General features: G+C 53.1%; 1 protein-coding gene across 8 annotated transcripts in view; it reads right to left on the bottom strand.

Annotated features, from left to right (window-relative positions):
* PLEKHA6 (pleckstrin homology domain containing A6) overlaps positions 1-19,700 on the bottom strand; it is a 128,519-nt gene extending 108,819 nt beyond the window's left edge. For 5 of the 8 annotated variants that reach the window (XM_081121814.1, XM_081121816.1, XM_081121818.1 and 2 more), the window contains exons 1-3: positions 19,266-19,697; positions 13,479-13,555; positions 9,938-9,995 (exon numbers count right to left, since the gene is read on the bottom strand). In XM_081121814.1, coding sequence (XP_080977940.1) covers positions 9,938-9,995; positions 13,479-13,555; positions 19,266-19,348 — 218 coding nt within the window. In that variant the 5' untranslated portion in view covers positions 19,349-19,697. Of the gene's footprint in view, positions 1-9,937; positions 9,996-13,478; positions 13,556-19,265 lie in introns of all 8 variants that reach the window. The other 3 variants (XM_081121820.1, XM_081121822.1, XM_081121815.1) reach the window with 2 other exon arrangements.
* Positions 19,701-20,918: the final 1,218 nt, after the last annotated feature.

The following is a 20,918-nucleotide window of genomic DNA, read 5'->3' as shown; positions in this document are numbered from 1 at the left end:
GGCACCTGCAATCACAGACTTAGCTTCCCAAGTAAGATGAGCTAGGCTGGGTGTACTTGGTGATGTCATAGATTAGGAGGGACCTCCCCTCCCCCATGGAGCAGGTGCCTAGGCCCTGCAGGAGTAAAGCCTGGACAACTCTGAACACCCTGAACGTTTATCAGATCAGCACTGACTGCCCAGCCCAATTTCCTGAATCCACACAATAAGGACCAATGCTTTACAGAGACGAAATAAGCAACCTGGGAGGGCTTAACAGTCACCCTGAATACCATCTGCCCTAAACACATTTCCTATTAACCCACCTCAGCACCTGTCTGGCCTTCGAGTTAAAGCATTGCCTTCTCATATACCTGTTCAAATGCCCACGTCTAACAATAACCGACATTTGTGTAATTATCTGCAGTGAAAGCACTTCCATATGTATTACTCATCTAGCCGTCAGCTAGAGAGGTGGGTAATGGTACTAATCCCATCTTTCAGACCAGGACAAAGACTTGCTATAAATCATACAGCTGCTAATCTGGACCAGGATTTGAACCCACCTCTTCGAATTCCAGGAAGGCATTCTTTCCACAACCCCACCGGCAGTGCACCAGCTCTCTCTCATTAACACTTGGACCAGAATCCATTGAGCAGATCAGCCAGTGCTACATCGGAAGGTGCAGAGAGGGCTCACAGGAACCAGGCCTCTCGCAGCCTAGTCTCAACTTCTCTTCCTCTCTGTTCTTCATTTATTCTAAATGTTCCCCGAAGTATGTTCTCTCATCTCTAAATGTTTTTAACAGGTTGCAGACTGGCCTGCCGAAGTCACCTCACTGAGTCACTCGCTTCCAGACCTCAGACCCCAGCAAAACCCCTAGAAACCAGGACCCCCTCCTGCAGCTGCAGCCCAGTCTCAACCTTCTTTCTCCTGACCATCCTCTGGGGGGCCCACGCTCAGTGCCAGTGGCCTCAGGGAACCTCCCAACAGGCCAGGGAGGAAGACAGAGAGGGAATGGGCTCAGAGAGCCCAAAGCTGGTCAGAACTGGCTGGCACAGAGCTTCTTCAGCCTGGGCCCGGCCCGCTCGCACACAGCTCGGTTTCTCCCAGACCGGGGCCTAAGCCCCGCCAGCTCCCTCCTCTGAGCCCAAGGACACAGGCCTGGCCTGGCCTGGTGGGGGCATCTGGGTTCCTACAGGCTGTGATATCGACCCGGGAGCCAGGGCTGGTCCCCGGCTCACTGACTTCCACGGTAATTACTTCGTTTACACCGAGCAGCAGCAAGAATCCAACTCAATCCAGGCAGACGCATTAAAAGTAATTATCTGTGTAATGTGCTGTGCACCATCACCTTCCTGTGAAGAAGGAAAAGCCAACCTGGCAGGGGAAAAAAGCCCCCATTGTCTAGAGCCCGAGCTGCGCCCCAGGATTAATTACACTCCTAGCTAACACGTTCATCGCCTTGCCGCTGATTAGAAAACCAAGGACGTTTAATAATTGCTATCTGTAGCCCAGGACTCCGAGCAGTGAGGAGACAGAGCTACTTGAAGCCTGTAGGAAAGCCCCAGGCAGTGCTAGGCAGCCACCTCGGCCCACCAGCCGCCCCCACCTGGAGATGCTGGAGCCTCAGGCCTGAGTCGCTGTGGGACCTCCCTCCTGCCTCCTCTCCAGCAACAGGGCCTGCTCATGTCCTGCCCAAGCTAAAATGCGGGGCAGTGAATGAGGTGGAGGCCATGCTCCTCTGGGGGGGCCTGGAAGCAGGGTTTGGGGGATCTGGACTGCATCTCAGGCAGAGACAGGCCCACCAGGGCTCCCAGCCCACATGCACAGGACCCTCAGTGGAGCGCACCACCCACACCACCAGAATGAGGGCGCGGGGTCTATAGGGATGGGGAAGAACTGCCAAGCCCTGAAAGCTGCAGCCCCCTTGGGCTCTGCCTCAGCCCATCCCCTTCCACTGCTTTCCCCCTGCACCCCAGGACTGGTACCCTCCATCCTGTATCTTCCCTCTCTTCCCTTCCCTGGTTTGCCTGCGGTCACAAAGAGCCCCCCATGCCTCTCTGCCAGCTCCCCAACCTCACACAAGAAGTCCAAGGCTCTTATCCAGCTGCAGCCTGCTCCCACCATTATAAACCCGTCCCCTCAAGCTCCCCACGCCCACATACACCAGGCTCCTTCAGGTACTCCCCACCTGATCTTAGACCCCAGAGATCAGATGCCCCCTAAGAGTCCAAGAGCCTCAGAAGACCTTGGACCCAACCTCTGATCCATAAAAGACATTCACCCTGAGCCCTGCTCACCTGAGCTTGACCTGGGCCCTCCCTCCACCTTCCCTTCCTGCTAGCCATCAGCATAGCCCTTCTGGCAAGAATGGAGGCAGGGTGGCGCTGGCCTCTTTGCTCTAGCCTGTTTGGGGGCCCAGCTGGACCCTAGGAAGCTGGCATCCCAGACTGGCCCCACCCAGAAGGTACAATTCAAATATAATAAATTCAAACACATCAGCCCTTCCTGGGGATTCTGGAGGGGCGTGTGTGGTGGGGAAGACACAGAGAGAGCTATAATTAGCATTCTCAGAATCCATGATCCCCAGGTGACGCTGCCAAGAATGAGGGAGGGGGAAAGCAGTGGCACCGCAGTGCCAGCAGCTCAGACTCACAGGGCAGGCGGCTGCCAGCCCTGACCAGAGCCCAGCCTCCCTCCTCCCTCCTCTCTACATGATGCATCAAAACAGACTCACCGGCTTTGCTTCCGAGGTGTGAGCCCTGCGCTGAAAAGCTCTGACTCTCTGGGCCCCAAAGCACCCCTCCCCTGGCTCAGGCCAGCTGGGGTCCTCCTCCCCAGCCTCTCGAGGCCCCCTTCAGAAGAGCGGGGCTCTGGATCTGATCTGGTCTAATCAGTCATCTCTCCAGCTGGCAGGTCCCTGGCGCAGGGAGAGGATGCTGTTGTGGTGACTGCAGGATCCAGCATCTTTCCCAGGCAGAAGCAGCTGGGCATGCTCCGTGGGCTCCCGAGGGGATTTCAGGGCCACGTGACCCTCCCTCCCCAAGCTGTCACTTAGGATCAGGAGTAAATAGTCCCCGGAAAGGTTTAACTCCATCCACACCAGGGACAAGCTGCTAACCACCCATGCTGCTGCCTGGGAGGGGGTATTCTGCACAGCGCTGCTGGCCTTCTACCACCGGGACAAGGCTGCCCCCAAAAGGGGATCTGGGCCACCTTCCGTGTAAGCTGCATTCTCCGGTTCTCCCACCAGAGTGCAGAGAGCCAGAAGGTGCCCAGGGGTCTGGCTCACCAGGCCTGACTGTAGCGGCCTTCACCTCTGTGGCTGTCCACCCAAGAGGTGGGCACATCTCTGGGTGTCAAGAGGGCTTGGCCAGGGCCCTAGTGCCTGCATCCCCCCTCCCCATCCCAGCACAATGAATTTAAAGAAATAACATTCTAGTGCTGGTTGGAGTCCATTATAAGGTACCAGGACCCCTTAGGTCCTCAACCCAAGTTGGTCTCCAATGGCCTTGGGCAAAGATGCTGGTTGATCTAGGGGGCACCTGTGTTTTGCATTAGTGAGGGTCAAGGGCAGAAGGGAGGGCTTCAGACAGCAGGACTGCAGCCTTGTTTCTGCTGTAGACAAGCCCAGACCGTTAAGAGATCTCTATCTCTATCTCTATCTCTATCTCTATCTCTATCACTATCTCTATCTCTATCTCTATCTCTATCATCTCTATCTCTACCTCTATTCTCCCTCCCTCAGTTTCCTTCTCTTCTTCAAATTTCTATGGATGTTAGAAAAGTAACAGATTCTCTGTGACAATGGGTAAGTGCAACAGAAATACTGAATTTTATAACCAAGCTCAGAAAGATGGAAAGAAAATGGAGTGTCCTCCCCCCGGTCCCCTGAGCTTCCCGGCCAGCTCACTGGGTCTCAGTCCCACCCAGAGACCCAGAAGCTGTGGCCTGAAAAAAATGAGCTCTTGGGGTCACCTCTGGATATGGAAACATTTTGCAAAGCAGGGCTTGAGGAAGGGCATCTGCAAGGACCCACCCATATGACTATTCTGTCTTTTTTGACTATTATTAAAATAACTTAATTTTTTAATTAAGCCTTTCTTCACTCAAATACAACTACTTACCCTTCTCTGTGGGTTTTTAAAAATATGATCTGAGTATAAGCATCATTTTTACCTACTGAAGACTTTATCTTTAAAAAAGGAAAAACAAAACTCTATTATGGAATAATCAGGAATGCAGACTTCCCTCCAAGTTCAAGAGGAGCCCTATTGGGGGGGAGGTATTAAGGGGATCTGATCCAAACCCCACTCCCCACACCACAAAGAGCTGCTGGAAGGACATCCTCCCCACCCCAGAGCAGGCCACACCAGGGCTAGAAACCTCAGGTTAGAGCAGCATGCACCTGCTTGCAGCTTGGGTGGGGAGGGGGATCCCTAGGTCCCCTCCCCAACTCTCCCCCAGCCCAGCTGAGATGCTGAACTCTTCAGCTATGGGAAGGCCACTCAGCTGTAGTGGCAGACAAGTCCTGGGTGCAGGCCCAGTGCCAGGCAGCACTGATTACACCCAACCCACCTGCCCTTGCTCTCCAGGATTTGGCAAGGCCACCCATACAGGCAGGGGAAGAGCCAGCTTCTCGACAAAGATGAGGGGCTCTGGGGGCAGCTCTGGCCTTGAGGAGCCAATGGAGCAAAGCAAGGTTGGGGCCAGAGATAATAGCATCTAGGAGGGGATGGAGAGGGTGGGGAAAGAGACAAGGGCCCCAGCCCTCATCCCACAAAATCCTCAGGCAGCTGGAAAAGACAGGAGACGCACAGATGGGCCTGCTGGGAGGGTTTCCTCTCTGGCAGACAGAGGGCAAGAGCTGCAGACGAGCCCCATGGATCCTGTGAGAAGCTCAAACCAGACACATCATGCTTCCAGGAGATCTGGGTGGCTTTGGGGGCCTGGGAGGCCTAAGGGAGGACTGCTGTGGGGGGCAGTGCGTTCATTCTGGGGAGCAAGGTGGGGGGGATGTAGCAAGAGAGTTCCAACAAGGACAGGTGAGGTGGAGCAGAGAAAATAGACTCCCTTCGCCAAGTCTAACTTCTGTCTGTTTTCTGCCAGGCGAGGAGAAACCTGAGCAGTGGAGTTGAGAAGAGTGTGAGGAGGTAGGTGGAGGAAGGGTTCCTAAGAAAATACCCCTGTGGCTCTGTCTATTTTCTGCTCTAGAACCCACAGCCCTGATGCTCAGAGGAGAAAGTCCACAGCTTTCTAACCGCTCGGGTCCTCCCTGCCTTTCAGGTGACGTGGCCACTCCCATCATGCGGTCTAAGAGGCCGCTAACTCGAGGGACTTGCTGCCCCTCAAACGTGCCCTGCCCATTCCGCACCCTACGTGGGTCTTCGTCCCTCCTAGGACATACCAACTGGGGAGCAGAAAAGGGAGCCCATGTGATGAGTTACCTTTGAGGACCTGCCTGAGTTTGAACCCCAGCTCCAGCTCCCACCAGCCAAGGGACTTTGAACAGGTCACTTGCCTGCTGAGCCTCGCTTTTCCTCATCTGCAAATGAGCCCGTCCCACTATCTTTTCCCCTCATATCATCTTCTTTACTGTTCATGGGTGTCATCTGCCCTTCTGAGGGCAGAGCTGGTACACGCACTAGCCACCAGATTTGCCGCCCTGTGACCTATCTCCAGTGTCCCATCTGCCCTCTGAAGACATTAGAACAGCTCTTGGCATCTCCACTGTACTTGCCGGAGCACTGCTGCCTCTGGAGTCCCACAGGTTAGGGTGTCCCACAAGAACCTGGGGACAGGGCCCTGGACTTCTGCGTCCCTGCCTCCTGTAGTCCCTGTGCAGTGATGAACAAGCAGCTCGTGGATGAGCCAGAAGCACTGATGGAGCAGCCCCCTGCTCTAGCACCTTCTTGGAGGAAGCGTTCAGACCAGAGCCAGGCAGGAGTGACAACGGTTGGGTGGGGCTCCCTGGGCTGGAGGAGGTTTGGAGCCAGGTGGGCATGGCCCATGGGGCACCGCACCCACGTGGGAGGAGCAGCAGGGGCCCAGGTGGGGAGCAAGGGTGGGCAGGGGTGTGTCTCTGCTGAAAGCGCCCCTGCCACATGTCCCTCCCCAGGACTTTGGAGGGAGAGGCACTGCTGGAGACAGAATTGGCAAGCTCCACAGCTGGCTGCTTCAGCAGGATGCAGGGAAGCCTGGCCAGATGTCTAAGCTTTGACGTTTACCAGACCCACAGTGGGCGAGATGTGGCAGAAGATGGGCAAGATGCCCTATCAGCTCCGTCCCGCCCTGTCAGCGTAGCAGCCTGAGCGGTGATACTGAGCCAACCCCTAAAGCCACAGCGGCACCGATCGCGTGTGCTTTGGTTCCCTCTTCTGGGCTGCTGTGGTACATGCACAAGGCCTGCGACGGGTTTACCCATTTACCCCTGTGCTTTTTCCCTTCTCCCTGCACCACCCCTCCCTGGTAAATGACACCTTCAAACCCGCAGGCACACTTAAGCAATGACATCAGTTGTGGATGCCATGAGAACCGCCTCCCAGGACCATGACGGGAAGGACTTACTGACACAATTATATTTGTCTGATTCTGGGCAAATGTTAATATTTGTTCATTCAAATTTGACTCATCCACACTAGAAGAAAAAATAGCTTCCCCAAGTTGCCTGTTTATCTCACTTTTATTATTATATCTTGGGATGCATGTCTGGGGTCCTCAGAGTTTCTAACTCACCCGCCAACCAAATGTCATAAATCTTTTTAGGGAGTTGAGGGTAAACAAGGAGAACGGGCCAGTCAGTCAGTCAGTCAGATAGGGCTTATTCAGCACCTCCCTGTCCCAGCCGGGGCCAGGGATGCTGGGGACAGCGGTAGTGTTATGCTAAGGGCACAGCCTATGAAGTCAGGCAGACATGGGGCTGGATCCCACCTTTGCTTTTTACAAGCTTTGTGACACTAAAGTTTTTACTAAGTGTCAGTTTACTTGCTCAAATAGTTAGGGATGATAGCATCTCCCTCATAACGCTGGAGGGGGGATTAAATGAAATCATGCGGCAAAGCGCTCATCTCCTAGAGTGGCCACGGCTGCTCCTGATATGTGGTGTGGCCACCAAGTCTGGGAACAGACAAGCTCGTGGACATTTTTTGTTACAATATGTAATCAAATAATATCATCTGTTTCCAGACTTTCTGACCACCCTGTGTTCACCCCTGCCCTTGATGAGTTTTCAGTCTAGGCCCGTGGACCAGCAGCATCAGCATAACCTGGGAACCTGTTATGAAATGCAAATTCTCAGACTCTCTGAAGCAGAAACTCGAGGGGTGGGGCGAAGCAATCTGTTTGAACAGGCCCTCCGAGAGATTCTGATGCACACTCAAGTTTGTGAACCACTGATCTAGGGAAAATGACAACACATAAACGAGCAATTACAATACAGGTGGGCTTCCCTAAAGAAGCGATGGAATGAGCAGAGTCTTGAAGGAAGAGCAAGTGTTCACAGGCGGACACAAGTCGAGAAGGGATTGCAAAGGCTGGAGGCGTGGAAGGGAGGTGAGTGTCGAGGGAACCACAGCAACTTGGTCTGGCAAACTGGAGAGCGTGGGAGGCAAGGCTGGAGAAGGGAGGCAGGAGCCAGATTATAAAGCCCTTCCAAGGGCCTGAGTCCATCCCCTGAAAGCATGAGAGGTTTTTAATGGCGAGTGATATGACCAAATTTGCATTGTAGACAATAAGCGGTCTTGCAGCAGCGTGGCCTGGAGGAAGGAAGGTCAGGTGGAAAGCTGCTAGAATGACCCAGGTGAGAGCCCATGGGGCATGAACTCAGGTCGTGGCCATGGGGCAATGAGAAGTGGGTGGGTTGAGAGATAGTTAGGGGGGCTGCGAGAACCCGAGGGGGAGGGGCTTGAGGCTCTCTGAAGGTTTTGCCTTGGTGGCACCTCTGACAAAGATGGGATAGGGGTTGGCGATGGGAAGGCACTGACTTCAGGAATGGTAGCTGAAGCAGGAGTTAATTATGCCTTTGATGTTTATCTCCCAACAGTTTTCATTCATTTATTTCAACAAATATTGGGTTCCTCTCATGTGCCAGGAAGGTTCTAGGAAAGACAGGAACACAAAATAGCCAAATCTGCTCTCGGGGCTGCCATGGCAGTGGCGGAGGAACACCAGCAATAAATAAGTAAACAGCCCAGCCGGGCATGGTTCAGCGATTGAGCGTCAACCTAGGATCCAGGCGATCGGGGTTCAATTCCCAGTCAGGGCACATGCCCGGGTTGCGGGCTCGATCCCCAGTCGGGAGCGTGCAAGAGGCAGCCAATCAATGACTCTCTCATCACTGATGTTTCTATCTCTCTCTCCCTCTCCTTTCCTCTCTCTGAAATCAATAAAGACATATTTAAATTAAAAAAAAGTAAACAAATACATAAACAAAAACTTTCAGGTCGTAGTGGGTGCTATGAAGAAAAGTAAGAGGCACTAAGGAGGAGTAGGGGTGATCTTCAGATGAGGTGGTCAGGAAAGGTCCCTCTGAGAAGATAACACTTGAGCTAAATAATAAGTTAGAGCCAGATGGGCAAAAATAGGAGGAAAGTGTTCCCAGCCAGGGGGAACAGCAGATGCAAAGGCCCTGTGGTAGGAGTGAACTTGGAGCGATGAAGAAGCAGAAAGATGAAAATCACTGCAGCTGGCCAGCTGTGAGACAGGAAGGCAGGGCCAGAGTGCAGCAGGCGGGAAGCTGTTTGTGACTGGTGAGAGGAGACGGTACATGTGAAAGTGCTTAGTCAACAATCTTGAGAACCGAATGTACGTAATCGAATGCTAAGAGGGTGTCTTCAAGGAGCAAAGAAGAAACGTCCTAACCGAAGCAAGAAGGATTTGAGTTCAATTTCAGGGGAAGCTCAGCCTGTGAGAGCCATGTGATTTCAGAACAATTTCCAAAACAGATAATTTGTCAGATTTTTTGGAGTTTGTTTTAACAATATGGTTAACAGTCAAGCTGGTGTAAGTGCTGGTGGGTCTTGAAGTGAGAATGGAAAGGTGACCTCTCGTGGTACAGGTGGGTGAAATTTCAAAGAAGAGAGGGAGAGGAAGGAAAGGAGAAGAGGGTGCTCCTCCCCCTGTTGGCCAGGGGCTCTCTCTGGGCAGCCGTCTTCTCTACCAGCCCTGCAGAATCTGAGGGCAGACCAGGTGGGGAGGCCCACAGGCCTGAGCATGCCGAGCCTCACCCAAGGGAACAAAGCCAGGACCCAGCCTGGCTGGGAGGTGGAGAGATCCAGGCCAACGCAGAGGGAATGAGTCCAATCGGTGGATGTGGACCACCATGGCCAGAACTACTGCTTCCATGGTTACATCGAGGGTGACACCTTCAGCTGCTATCCCAGCCCACCGAGGGGCCTGAACAACCCCCTTGACAAAAACAGAGCACTGGACGCACACCTGTCACTGGTCACTGTCAGGATTGCAACGCCCCCATCCAGAACAGCAGGAGCAACGGAAGCAGCTTTGTCACCACCCAACCTGCTCCCCACTCACACCTTCCCTCCAACTGGCTCCCTTCCCGTTTCTCATGGCAGCCAGGGCTCTGTCTCCATCCCCTGAACCTCTCCTGCGTCTAGAACAGCCTCTCTCCTCTGTTAGCCATCTCTCTCCCACCCATGCAGCCAAGCCCAGGGCTCCACCCACCCCACCCTGCCTTAGAAAACTTCCCACGATTGACACTGGCTCTGGCAGGCCAACATAAACACACACACAGAGACACGAGCCTCACACACACACACACACAGCTCTATCTGCAGCTCACCCAGAAACTTTGACACCTCCCCGCGATTGAGAGACCCCAGCAAGGCCCTCAGGGAAAAACCAGACCCTTGAACTTTGCCCCTCTCAGGAAGGCCCCAGTGACCAGCACAAAGCAGGCCCACCAGGGAGACCAGAAGCGAACTCCGCCTTACTCACTTGATGAAATACACGGCTCCTTCCTGGGTGGAATCCATCTCCCAGCCCTTGGGCAAACCTGTGAGAAAGCAAATCGCAGAGTCACCCTCTCGCCCTCTCAGCCCCACAAGCGCGATCTGCACTCGGGAGGGATGGGAGCTGGCAGAACTGGGAAAATTCAGATAAGCCAACAGTGTTCAAACCAAGCATTTCACCCTTTTGTCCATTTTTCTTATCGGTCTGCTTCCAGCAAATAACAATGAGCAGTGACCAAATGCACCATCACCTCACAGGACTCGCTCATTCATTCAGCAAACTTTTATTGAGCATCTACTCTGTGCGGGGCTCTGTGCCAGCCCCCAGGGATCCTCAGGATCATCCCGCAGACTGTTTACCTCACAGCCACAGAAGCTGGAGCCCGGGGTGGGACCTGCCCCAGACCTCTCAGATAACCAGCACTCAGGCCAATGTTATTATCTCCAAATTCTGCTGCTGAAGACACAGAGGACTTAGTAAATCAGTCCCGGGAAAACAGACTTTTAAACAATTTTTTAATAGTACTTCTGAAAAAAATTATCCATAGAAATGCTCAGAGTTGAGAATCACAGGCCCACGAGGGAGCAAGGACTGGGCATCTGAGGAAGCTGACCTTGGCCCAGAGGTGCCTGGGCAGTCCCCACTGGGAGGTTCAGTCACCACTGGACAGCTCCAGAGGGAGCGCCTCCATCTCCTGAGAGTGCCCTGCCACATCCGGCACCCCCAAAACAGCCCTCTTGGCGGCGTCCTGTCTCCCCTCAAATAGGACTCCTCCACCCTGTACAGAGTGAAGAAGTCTTGAGAAACCTGAGGCAGGACTTTGGGGGAGATCATTCATTTTGGGGTACAAGAGCCCCCTGGCTGACACATGGGCAAACAGGTGCGGGTTCTCTTGAAAATCAGCGCCAGCTTTCTGGTCAGTCTGAATGTCCGCCTTGAGTAGAAGGTTTTATAAAATATAGGCCTGAATCTCTCAAGTCATATCATCAGCTGGGTTCTAGGGGGTGGAGAGCCCAGTTTTTATTCATTCATTTTACTCACCCCTATTTATCCAGGGTCTATTTCCATAGCTGCTGCCTTCAACACAGCAGGCAGCCAACAGGCCCACCTCCCTCCCAGTACTTGGTCCATAGAAGTAATCACACCAGCTACCACCTAGCGAGTGCTTCCCGCCTCTAAGTACACATCTCACCACCACTAGCACATTTCATGTTCACAACAACATTACATAACAGGCACTATCCCGAACATTTGTATAGATAAGAAAACTGAGGCCCAGAGAGGTCAAGCAACTTGCATAAGGTCACACAGGAAGTGTGTGAGCCGGAGTGTGAGTCTGGTCTGCTGCCTCCAGAGCTAGCATTCTTCTCTGTGCTGCTCCATAAATGCCGCTTGTTCCCCTCTGTCCCTGTGGGAGGACCTTCCCATTCAGAGGGGTGTGGGTTGGCAGCCTCCCCAAGTAGAGGGATCCCCATTGGGTCAGAATCATAAAAAGTCCTGCTACTGTGATGTGCCTGGGAAGGAGGCCAGTGTGGATGATGTCCCCTGCCTTTTCCAGCAACTTCCCTCCACGCTGCCTTCTCTGCCTGGGCAACACCAAGAGTGCCTATATTCTTGTCCAGGCGGAGTGCCCACTGAGACAGCTGCCCTCCCAGCAAGCCTCGGGGCATCTTAACCCCTTCCCAGCCTTGGACAACCAGTTGGCTGCACCCAAAAATGAGAGACTTGGCTCACAGGCTTTTATTCACCTTCCAGCCCTACCTAGAGTCCTGATAAGGTGCATGGACTCAGACTAGAAACAGCTAAAACACAGAAGAAACCAGCCCTGCCTCGGGGTCAGGAGGCCTCGCTTTCTGTCAGAAATACAACAGTGACAATAACAACAGCAGTCACCTCTCCTGATAGTGACTCTCTCACATATTTTGTGCTACAACCTTCTGAGGTTCATAACCCCAACCCCATTCTACAGATGAAGAAGTAGCGTGCTGGGGAAATTAAACCACGTGCTCAAGCCACACTAATAAAAAATCGCGTCAAGCTGGGAGCTCAGGTCCCTCTGCCCCTACAACTCCTGCATCTAACCCTGATTCCGCTCTACTTACTGGCCTTGAGTCACGGACTTCCTCTCTGCTCCTCAATTTTCTTACTTTAAAACAAAGGACTCAGACTCCAGGATCCCTGACATCCCTTCTAGCTCTAAAAACACAATGATTCCAGCCTGGAATCGAAAAGAAAGTAGGCTGTGGGCGAGTCAACAGCTTAGCCCAGTGTGCCCAGCAGTGCCACCATGCCCCACGAGTGACCCAGACTCTCAGGACCATGCGCCTGCTCTGTGGTCAGGCGGAGGGCTGGAAGGCGGGTGTGCATGGATCTCTGGTGGCCTGAAGAGGACACTTGGCTGGTCACTTGAAGTACCTGCCCCAGGCCTTCTGATTCTTTGTGTCTGACCTCTCCACTTTAGACTGAAATCTTTGCCTCCCTGTTTCCCTCCCGTTTCCCACTCGCAGGGGTGTTCCTGAGGGCTAGGAATGGAGTCTTCTCCTTAGTAAGCGATCAACGTTGGCCTTGTCCCCTTTTCTCGGTTCCCGTAATGTGAAGCAGTTCCTACTAGTCTTGTGGGGCTTTTTAAATTTAACTTAATTAACATTTAAAATTCCATTCCTCAGCCCCGCTAATCACATTTCAGCTGCTCGGTGTCTGCACGTGGCTGATGGCAACAGAGGGGGACCCTCTCCATGGCGGCTCGGAGCTCTTGGGTACAGCTCTGGGGCCCGGCTCTGCCAAGGTCAGGAGCTCTCAGGATGGAGGGGATTTGCTGACTGAGCAGCAGGGTGAGAGAGGAGTAAAATCTTTGTTCTCAAAGGTCTTTCCCAGATACTAACTGGAGAGCAGGAGGCTTGGAGAGACCTGAGAGTGAACATCAGCCCTCCTGCAGCATCCCCCAGATGGGGGACGGATGTCCAGCTGAGTCTTCGTGGAGAAAGGGAAAGTCGGGAGCAAAGCCCTGCTGCCGCCTCAAGCCACTGCTTCCTTTTCTTTTTTCTTTTTTCCTTAAATGCTTACTTTTTTCCCCATCACCATTTATCCCCTCTATGCCGTCTCCCACCTCCACCCCCTCCATCCCCCCACAATCACCACCCTGTTGTCCATGTCCATGAGTTCTTTCTCTCTTTTTTCTTTTTTGCTCAATCCCTCCACCCACCTCCCTAACAGCACCCCACCCAGAGCTGTCAGCCTGCTCTGGCTCTGAGTCTGGCTCTGTTTTGCTTGGTAGTTCACTTTGTTCATTAGATCCCACGTATGAGTGAGATCATATGGTGTTTGTCTTTCTCTGCCTGGCTTATTCCACTGAGCACCATGCCCTCCAGGTCCATCCACTGCTGTCCCAAAGGGTTAGATTTCCTTCCTTTTTGTGGCGAGTAGTACCCCATGGTGTAAATGTCCCACAGCTTTTTATCCACTCGTCGACTGCTGGGCACCACTGCTTCCTTTTCTACTGCAAAGCAGGGACAGGTGAGCTTCTTACCTGGGCCGGAGCAGTGTCCGCTCTGGATGGGTGATTTCGTACCAGGGTGCACCCAACTGGTCGACTTTTCCTCATCGCTACAGAAAACCAAAAAGAAAGTGTCAGATTCAGGAGACCCACCTGCAAATTCACATCAACACTGACTGTCCCATCCCAGACGCCTGAGGCGGGAGCATCCACATTCCATTCATTCATTCACAGTCACCAAGCATTTGCTGAGCAGGCTCTGGGGATTCAGAGAGGAGCAATATCTGATCCCTGACCTCAAAGAAACAAACATAAAGATAGCTGCATAATATAATGTCGTATGTCAACTGTACCTAATTTTTAAAACTTAAATTAAAAAGTGGTTACAATATGATGTGACAGGAAGTATAATCCCTATTACAGCTGTGCAGAGAGTGCTGTAGCATCCCAGAGAAGGGCACTAACTGGGATGAAGCTGAGGGAGAGGGACAGCACCGGGGCTTCACTAAGGAGGTGACATCTGAGGTGATGGTGAAGTCACATGGAAGGACAGGGAAGGTCCTTAAGTGGCGGCTTCTCAATGGATAAGAAAGGGGAACCAACAGGCCTTGGGTGTCTATAATACCATATATTTTCATTTACAACATTCCCTCACCTTAGGGATGAATCTGAGGCTCAGGGAGGTGACAGAACTGGCCCAAAGTCACTCAATCAATGTGATGAAGCCAGGATTCACACCCGGATCCATACCCCCTAAACCCTGAGTTTTTCTAATATCTTACTCCCAGCAGGTGGTCTCCCCAATGATGCAGATTCTCTGGGCTCTAGCCTCGGAGGGCAGGTGACCCATTGATGTTTCTCAGCCCACACCAGCCAAGTGACACTGCCCTTTCCAGAGGCAGCTGTGAAACACCAACTTTCTTGGCCAATCCAGGTGTGGGGAGGAAACTCTCAGATCACCTGTATCATCCAGGTTATGGGTGGGGGATCCTTGGGGACCAGGACAGGACTATACTCAATACTTTTAAGGTATAATTAATATTTTAATTAATGTAACAAACTCCACTTAAGGGCTCACAAAGTTTTTAGTGAAGCAAGACATATAATAAACTGCACACATTTAAAATGTATGATTTAATATAAAGTTTTGACATAGTATATACTCATGAAACTACCACAAAAATCAAGAGGTGATGCCCTGAACGGCATGGCTCAGCGGTTAGAGTGTTCGCCTGTGCACCAGACGGTCTCAGGTTTGATTCCTGGTCAAGGGCATGTACCTGGGTTGCAAGTTTGATCCCCAGCCCCAGTTGGGGTACATGTGGGAGGCAACCAATCAATGTGTCTCTCTCACATCAATGTTTCTCTCTCTTCCTCTCTCTCCTCCCTCCCTTCACTCCTCTAAAACGTCAATGGAAAAAAATATACTCCTGTGAGGATTAACAACAAAAAAAAAAGAGGTGAATTCCCCCAAATTTCTTTGTTCCCCTTTGCAATTCCACTCTACACACCCCCCCACACAGCTTTTGCTGTCCTCCCCCTCCCCCCAGCAACAACTAATATCTGCTTCCTGTTACTACAGGTTAGTTTGCATTTTCTGGAGTTTCTAGAGGGTTACATAAATGAATCATACAAGCTAGGCCTCTTTGAAGCTTCCCTTCCTTTCTCCCTTCCTCCCTCCCATGTGCATGTGTTAATAGTTCATTCCATTTCTTTTTTTTCAATATATCTTTATTAATTTCAGAGAGAGGAAAGGAGAGGGAGGGAGAGAGAAACATCAATGATGAGAGAGTCATTGATCGGCTGCCTCCTGCACGCCCCGACTGGGGATTGAGCCTGCAACCAGGGCATGTGCCCTGACCGGGAATCGAACCCCGATCGCCTGGATCCTAGGTCGACGCTCAACCACTGAGCTACGCCTGGCTGGGCAGTTCATTCCATTTCGTTACTGAGCAGTAGTCCACTGCGGGATATACTGAGGTGTGTTCATCCACTTGCTTGTTGATAAACACTGGGGTTGTTTTCAGTTTGGGGCCATGCAAATGGAGCTGCTGTGAACATGCATGTCCAAGTCCTTGTGTGGACATAGACTTTCTTTTCTCTTGGCTCCACTAATTTTTCTCTAAGTTTGGACAACCTCTGCAGGAAGAGATTTCCCAGCTGACCACACCCTCCTATGAGGAGGGGAGAAACAAAGTCACTGTTCTGGTGCCCCTGGGACCCTTGAGACAGTGTGTGCCATCGGAGATGACCTCTGGGCTGGGCTCTGGTCCTGGGAGGCAATGGGAGAGGCGGCTGGGGAAGGGTAAATCCAGCCAGCGCTGAGCTGTGTGAGGGGACATTCGTTCTTACACCCCTCTCCCGCCGCCCTGAGACTTTCCAGCCCCTGATCCCTCTCCTGCTCTTGCACCGTCGGCTCCCTCAGACTCCCGGTCTATCTCCAGTGTGCCTGGACACGTGAATAATCACGAGGTCACCGGGGTGGACACAGCCCCACCACACCCTCAACCTCCTCTTCCCCTTGTCCCTCCCTGGTCCAGAAGAGTGCAGCCCCAGGCTGTCTCCACTCCAGCTTTGGGCTGATGGGGAAACTGTGGAACTGGGAGGATTGATGTCACTGCAAATCCACAGTCTCCAAGCTTAGCCGGGCCCTAAGCACCACCTACAGTCAGGGGCCCCAGTCAGTGGCCATTTGCAGATTGTTCTAAGGCTTTCCCACCAACCTCAAGTCTCACACCTGCCTCTCCTCCCCACCCCCACCCCTTCTCAATGGCTATTTTACCTCTTATTTCAAGAAAAAATAGAAAGTATTAGGCAGGACCTTTCCCAATGAACCCAACCACCCCATCTCCCAAACTTAGCCATGTGCCCACCCGTCCTTTCATACCTGCACCCACGCTGGTGAAGAGCTGCCTGCTCCATTAAGGCTAATTCCTCTGCTGGGGTGGTAGTCTCCATCCTCTCCTATCTTTCACAGAATCTTACTCAATTGAGCATCTACAGTCCACTGAAGGCTGGTGTCTCCAGCTTTCCTCTCCCCCTCGGGCCCATCCCTCTAGCCCCCACTCCTGTTCGCGTCTTCCACAGCCTGACCCTCTGCCTGCCTCTCGGTGCCGCCTCCCCTTCCAGCTCCTGTCTCATCTCCTCTTCTTACTGACCAAACATCGCTCCTGGAAACCAGCCCCTTCTAGCTGTCCCCACTTCCTGGTCTCCCACCCGCAATCCCCGCAAGCTGCTTTCTGTTTCCAGCCCTCCCCTAAAACCACTTTCTTAGAGGTCATTAGAGACCCCCAGTTCCTAAATCCTAAGACACTTTTGACTTTTCCTCTACTGACCCTTCCTTTCTTCCTAAGATCCTTCTTCCTCACCGTCTGGGGCAGTGCCCTTCCCTGGCCCTGGCGCTGTCCACCTCTGTGGCCCCTGGGGCTTCTTCTCTTCTCTCCCTCAATCCTTTCCTTAACCGTTGGTGCCACCTGGTACCCTCCCGACTTCTCTCTCACATACCCCTGTGTGGTTCCACTTCTACATGGTGACTCCCAGCCTTTCTGTTCAAGCTCTATCCTATTAGACATCACTCCCTGAATATCCCACAGGGACCTCCAATTCAGAATTTTCCCACTGAACTTGTCTCCCCCTAAGATCTGTTCCTCTTCCTCTATTCCTGACCCCAGTCAAACTGAAGTAAACGATTCTGAGATTTATCTCCAAGTCTTCCTTTTCCCTCCTGTCCCCAACATCCAGGCAGCACGTGAATGCTCTCAGTGCCACTCCTCTTTCTCCCATCTCTCCCCGTCCCCTTCCCTTCTGTTGTAGCCACTGAAATTCAGGTTCCCATCAGCTATCTCTTGGGCTTTTGCAATTGCTCCCTAATTGCTCTCCACACCTCGAGTTTTGTTCAACCTTCAAATCATCTTCCATCCACGCAGCTGCCAGAGGGAGCCTTCTACAGCACAGTCCTGTCAATCCTCTGGTTAAATCTCCTTTGGTTTCCCTTCACCTACACGATCAGGCTCAGGCCCTTATCCTACCCCACGAGGCCTCTCCAAAGGTGCCCCCTTCCTACTTCTGCAGCCTCCACTCCATCTCTAGGGACCCTCCTCAGCATGTCTTCGATAACCTGAGCCCTGGCACCCCTCATGCCCTCCTTCCCACAGCCTCTGCTTCAAGGCCTCTCTTGCTCCAGTCTCTCTCCTCTGGAAGCAGCTCAAATGATTCGTCCTTGGAGAACACAAGTTTTTCCTTGCACCCCTGGAGCATCATGCAAATGCCTATAGAATGTATCCTGTTATTTCCTAAGTATTTATTTACATTTTCTTCCTACTCCCTTCAAGGAAAAACCTGTTTCTTTTTTTTCTCTCTCTCTCTCTCTTTCTCTCTCTCTCTCTTTTCCTTATCTCCAAGGCCTAACCCTACGCCAGACAAACAGTGGACACTCAATAAATGTTTGTGGAATGAAAGACTAGAAACAGGAAGACAAACGAGAGATCGAGACAAAAGATGAGAGAAGTCAAATGAACACTTCAGCAGGATACGGAGGAACTGGTGGAAAGTCAGACTCTGAAGCTCCACCCGGGTCTTCTGAACCAGAACCTCCGCAAGGAGGGTCAGGATGGGCCTTGTTCACAAATTCCTTGGGTGATTCTTATGGGCAATAGAGTGTCAAACCATTGACAGGAGAAACTCCAGTTTTAATACTGAGGAAGTTCTGTTATTCAAGAACCTAACCCAGGGTCAAGAACTTGAGTGGAGTTAATTTCTAAGATAATCTAATTGCAGCCTCAATTATGATCATTGTGATGATAATTACAGAAGAAAGGCCTACAGCAAATGTGGGCACTGAGAGACACTAAAGAGAAACCACTGGCTACCTGCAAATGCAGTTTAGTACGAGAAAGGCAATACACTCCAGTCAGCAAATACGAGGCTGAGTCCGAGCTCTGATTAACAAGTGGCTTTATCTCAGGCGAGTACTCTCGACCTCTGAGGACCTTGCCTCCCCATCTGAAAAAGGAGGGTTGCATCGGAGATCCCTCAGCTCTAATGTTCTGCAAGTGGCTATCTTGGGGAATGGAGGACTCATCCTGGGTGGGTAACAGCTCAGAACACTGTGCTTGTAGACTTGCTGTATTATCGGGAGATTTCTTTCCTGGCAAAAGCCGACTATGGTAGGAGCGGCCAAAATAGCGCCAGCGGGGCCACTCTGTTATAATGAGATTATGCCAAAGCCATTTTGGTTTATGAAATTAATATAACTGTGCTAATATATTCCGAGAGCAGCAAAGGCTCCCTCTCTCAGAATGCTGATGTGCTGTGGGCATCTTTTCCTTCCTCTTGACCACAGCCCCATAAAGGCTGCGGGCCTGGGGACACTGTGTCCTGGGGTGAGGACAAGCCAGCCACTAGGTAGTAGAGGCAAGGTCCCCTGGTATTTTGTCATTTAGCCCAAATCTTCCCTTAAGAAGGGGGGTAGGGGGCGAGAAAGAAAGCTGGCCCCCGGCCCTTTCAGCGGACTGCCCAGAGCTGAAAGGAGAAGGCCACGGGCTGGGCCCCCCCTCCCGCCTGGGTGGGGAGGAGGGGGGCCACCACCTGCCTGGCCCAGCCCTTCCAGGCTCCAGGAACCTGAGCCTACCCTGGACTTTGATCCACTTGGAAAAGGCGGGAGCCCCATTCAAACAGGCCAGTGATAAACTTATTAGTCATGCCCGCTGTCCCAGCCCCTGCCTCCTCTACCCTCCCCAGCCAGCCCCGGCCCCTCCACCTTTCAAGTTGGACAACTTCAAAGAAATCAAAACGAAAGAATAAAGGAGACGGGCAGCGCACCTGATGAAGAAGACTCTCCCGCCGGGGTCCACTCCGTAGGTCCAGCGGCCGGGCAAGTCCAGCCAGTCAAGCTCATCGGCCATCTCGCCGTCCCGCGGCCCCTCGGGCTCTCCAGCCACCAGGGGGCCGAGCTGGCAGGGGCCTCGCACGCGCAGCCCCCACTTTCTGCGCCGCCTGGAGGCAGTGATGGGGGCGGGGGGCCGAGGTAGGTGCAGCCCCAGCCGGCGGCGCCCCTCCGGTGGCTGGCAGCGGCTCCGGCCTCTCCCTGAAGGCGGCTGGCGGCCAGCCGGGCAGCAGGGAGCCGGCGAGACTTAACCCCGGCGGGGCCGAGCGCTCAGCGCCGCCCGCGAGCCTGGCGCCACCTGCCTCCTGCTCCAGCCGACTCCGCTCCGGACGCCTGCGAACTTGGGGACCCGCGGGGCGGGGGAGCCCGGCGCCCCGGCTGGACCACTCCGCGCAGCCCCGGCCCCGGCCCCGGCGCCCGCAGCCTGCGCGGGGCAGCGCCGCCGTGTGCGCCGCGAGCGCCCGCTCCCCGGCCCAGCTCCCGGCCCGCACTTGAACCTGCGGCGGCGGGGGCGGAGCCAGGGCGCCGCCTCCGGAGGTGATCCTCGGCGGAACGGGGCGCAGCCCGCAGGTCCCCGAGTCCAGATGCAGGGCGCGGGGGAACCAGTTTGCCTTCAAGCTTTAAACCACGAACTTGAGGGACATGCCCAGCCGCTGAACTGAAAGGGGGACGTGGCCAAACCCGGTTACACTTGGCGAGAGGTAAGTAGAGGAACAAAGGTCAAGCGCAGGGAAGAGCGGTGGCGTGGGTGTGGGTAGTAAGGGGCCCTGGGAGACTCTTCTTGCTAAGATGCCAGCCTCATTAGTCAAGCTCGTCCTTACCTTTCTTTCCGATCACTTCCTCCAAGAAGCCTGCCATGACTAAGTGGAATCAGAGGGAACCTTAGAAACACTCTGGGAAATGAACACCTTTTATGTGCCTTCCCCCAAACTTTCAGCAGAAAAAGGAAACAAAAGCAGAGGAGGGAGTGCATTCTGTGCACAGGACACAGGCTGCAAGCACTCAGTTCTGGCACATCAAAAATGCTGCTGGAGCCACAGCTCCCCAGCCTCCGGGTCTGCGTCAAAGCTGGGCTCCAGTCAGCTTCCCCAGCTTGCTGAGGACCTGCCCCTGGGGCTTCAGTTAGGTGCACACTGTCTCCATCGTGTGTCAGACCCAAAGGAATAGACAGTGCGAGAGACACCTGTCTTTAGAGGAAGCAATGTGTCCCGTGGCAGTTGGCAAGTGTCTATTGAGTGGCACCCTTACTGTGAGCACTATAAGGGATGTGATCCCTGTTCCACCCAGGTAATTCCTGCCCTCCCTCTTCAGTGTCCGCCCATATGTCACCTTTTCCAGGAAGCCGTTCTTGACTCCACCCCAGACAGATTTATGTGTCTATCCTCTATGTGTCAGGCAGCCTTATTAATAACCATGTAGTGGAAATGATCACACTGTAATGCAATCCTTGATTTACTCATCTGTCACCTTCACTGGACTGTGTGCTCTTCAGGGCAGGGCTTCCATCTCACTCATCTGTTCAGCCGCAGTGCTACCTGGGGCACCCAATTCATGTTTAATGAATGAGTGATACTGGCATAACTGGGAAC

Source organism: Miniopterus schreibersii (genome assembly GCF_964146895.1).
Source record: "Miniopterus schreibersii genome assembly, chromosome: 19".
NCBI lineage: Eukaryota > Metazoa > Chordata > Mammalia > Chiroptera > Miniopteridae > Miniopterus > Miniopterus schreibersii.
Note: the sequence above shows the minus strand (reverse complement) of the source record. Positions and strands in the feature narration are given on the sequence as shown.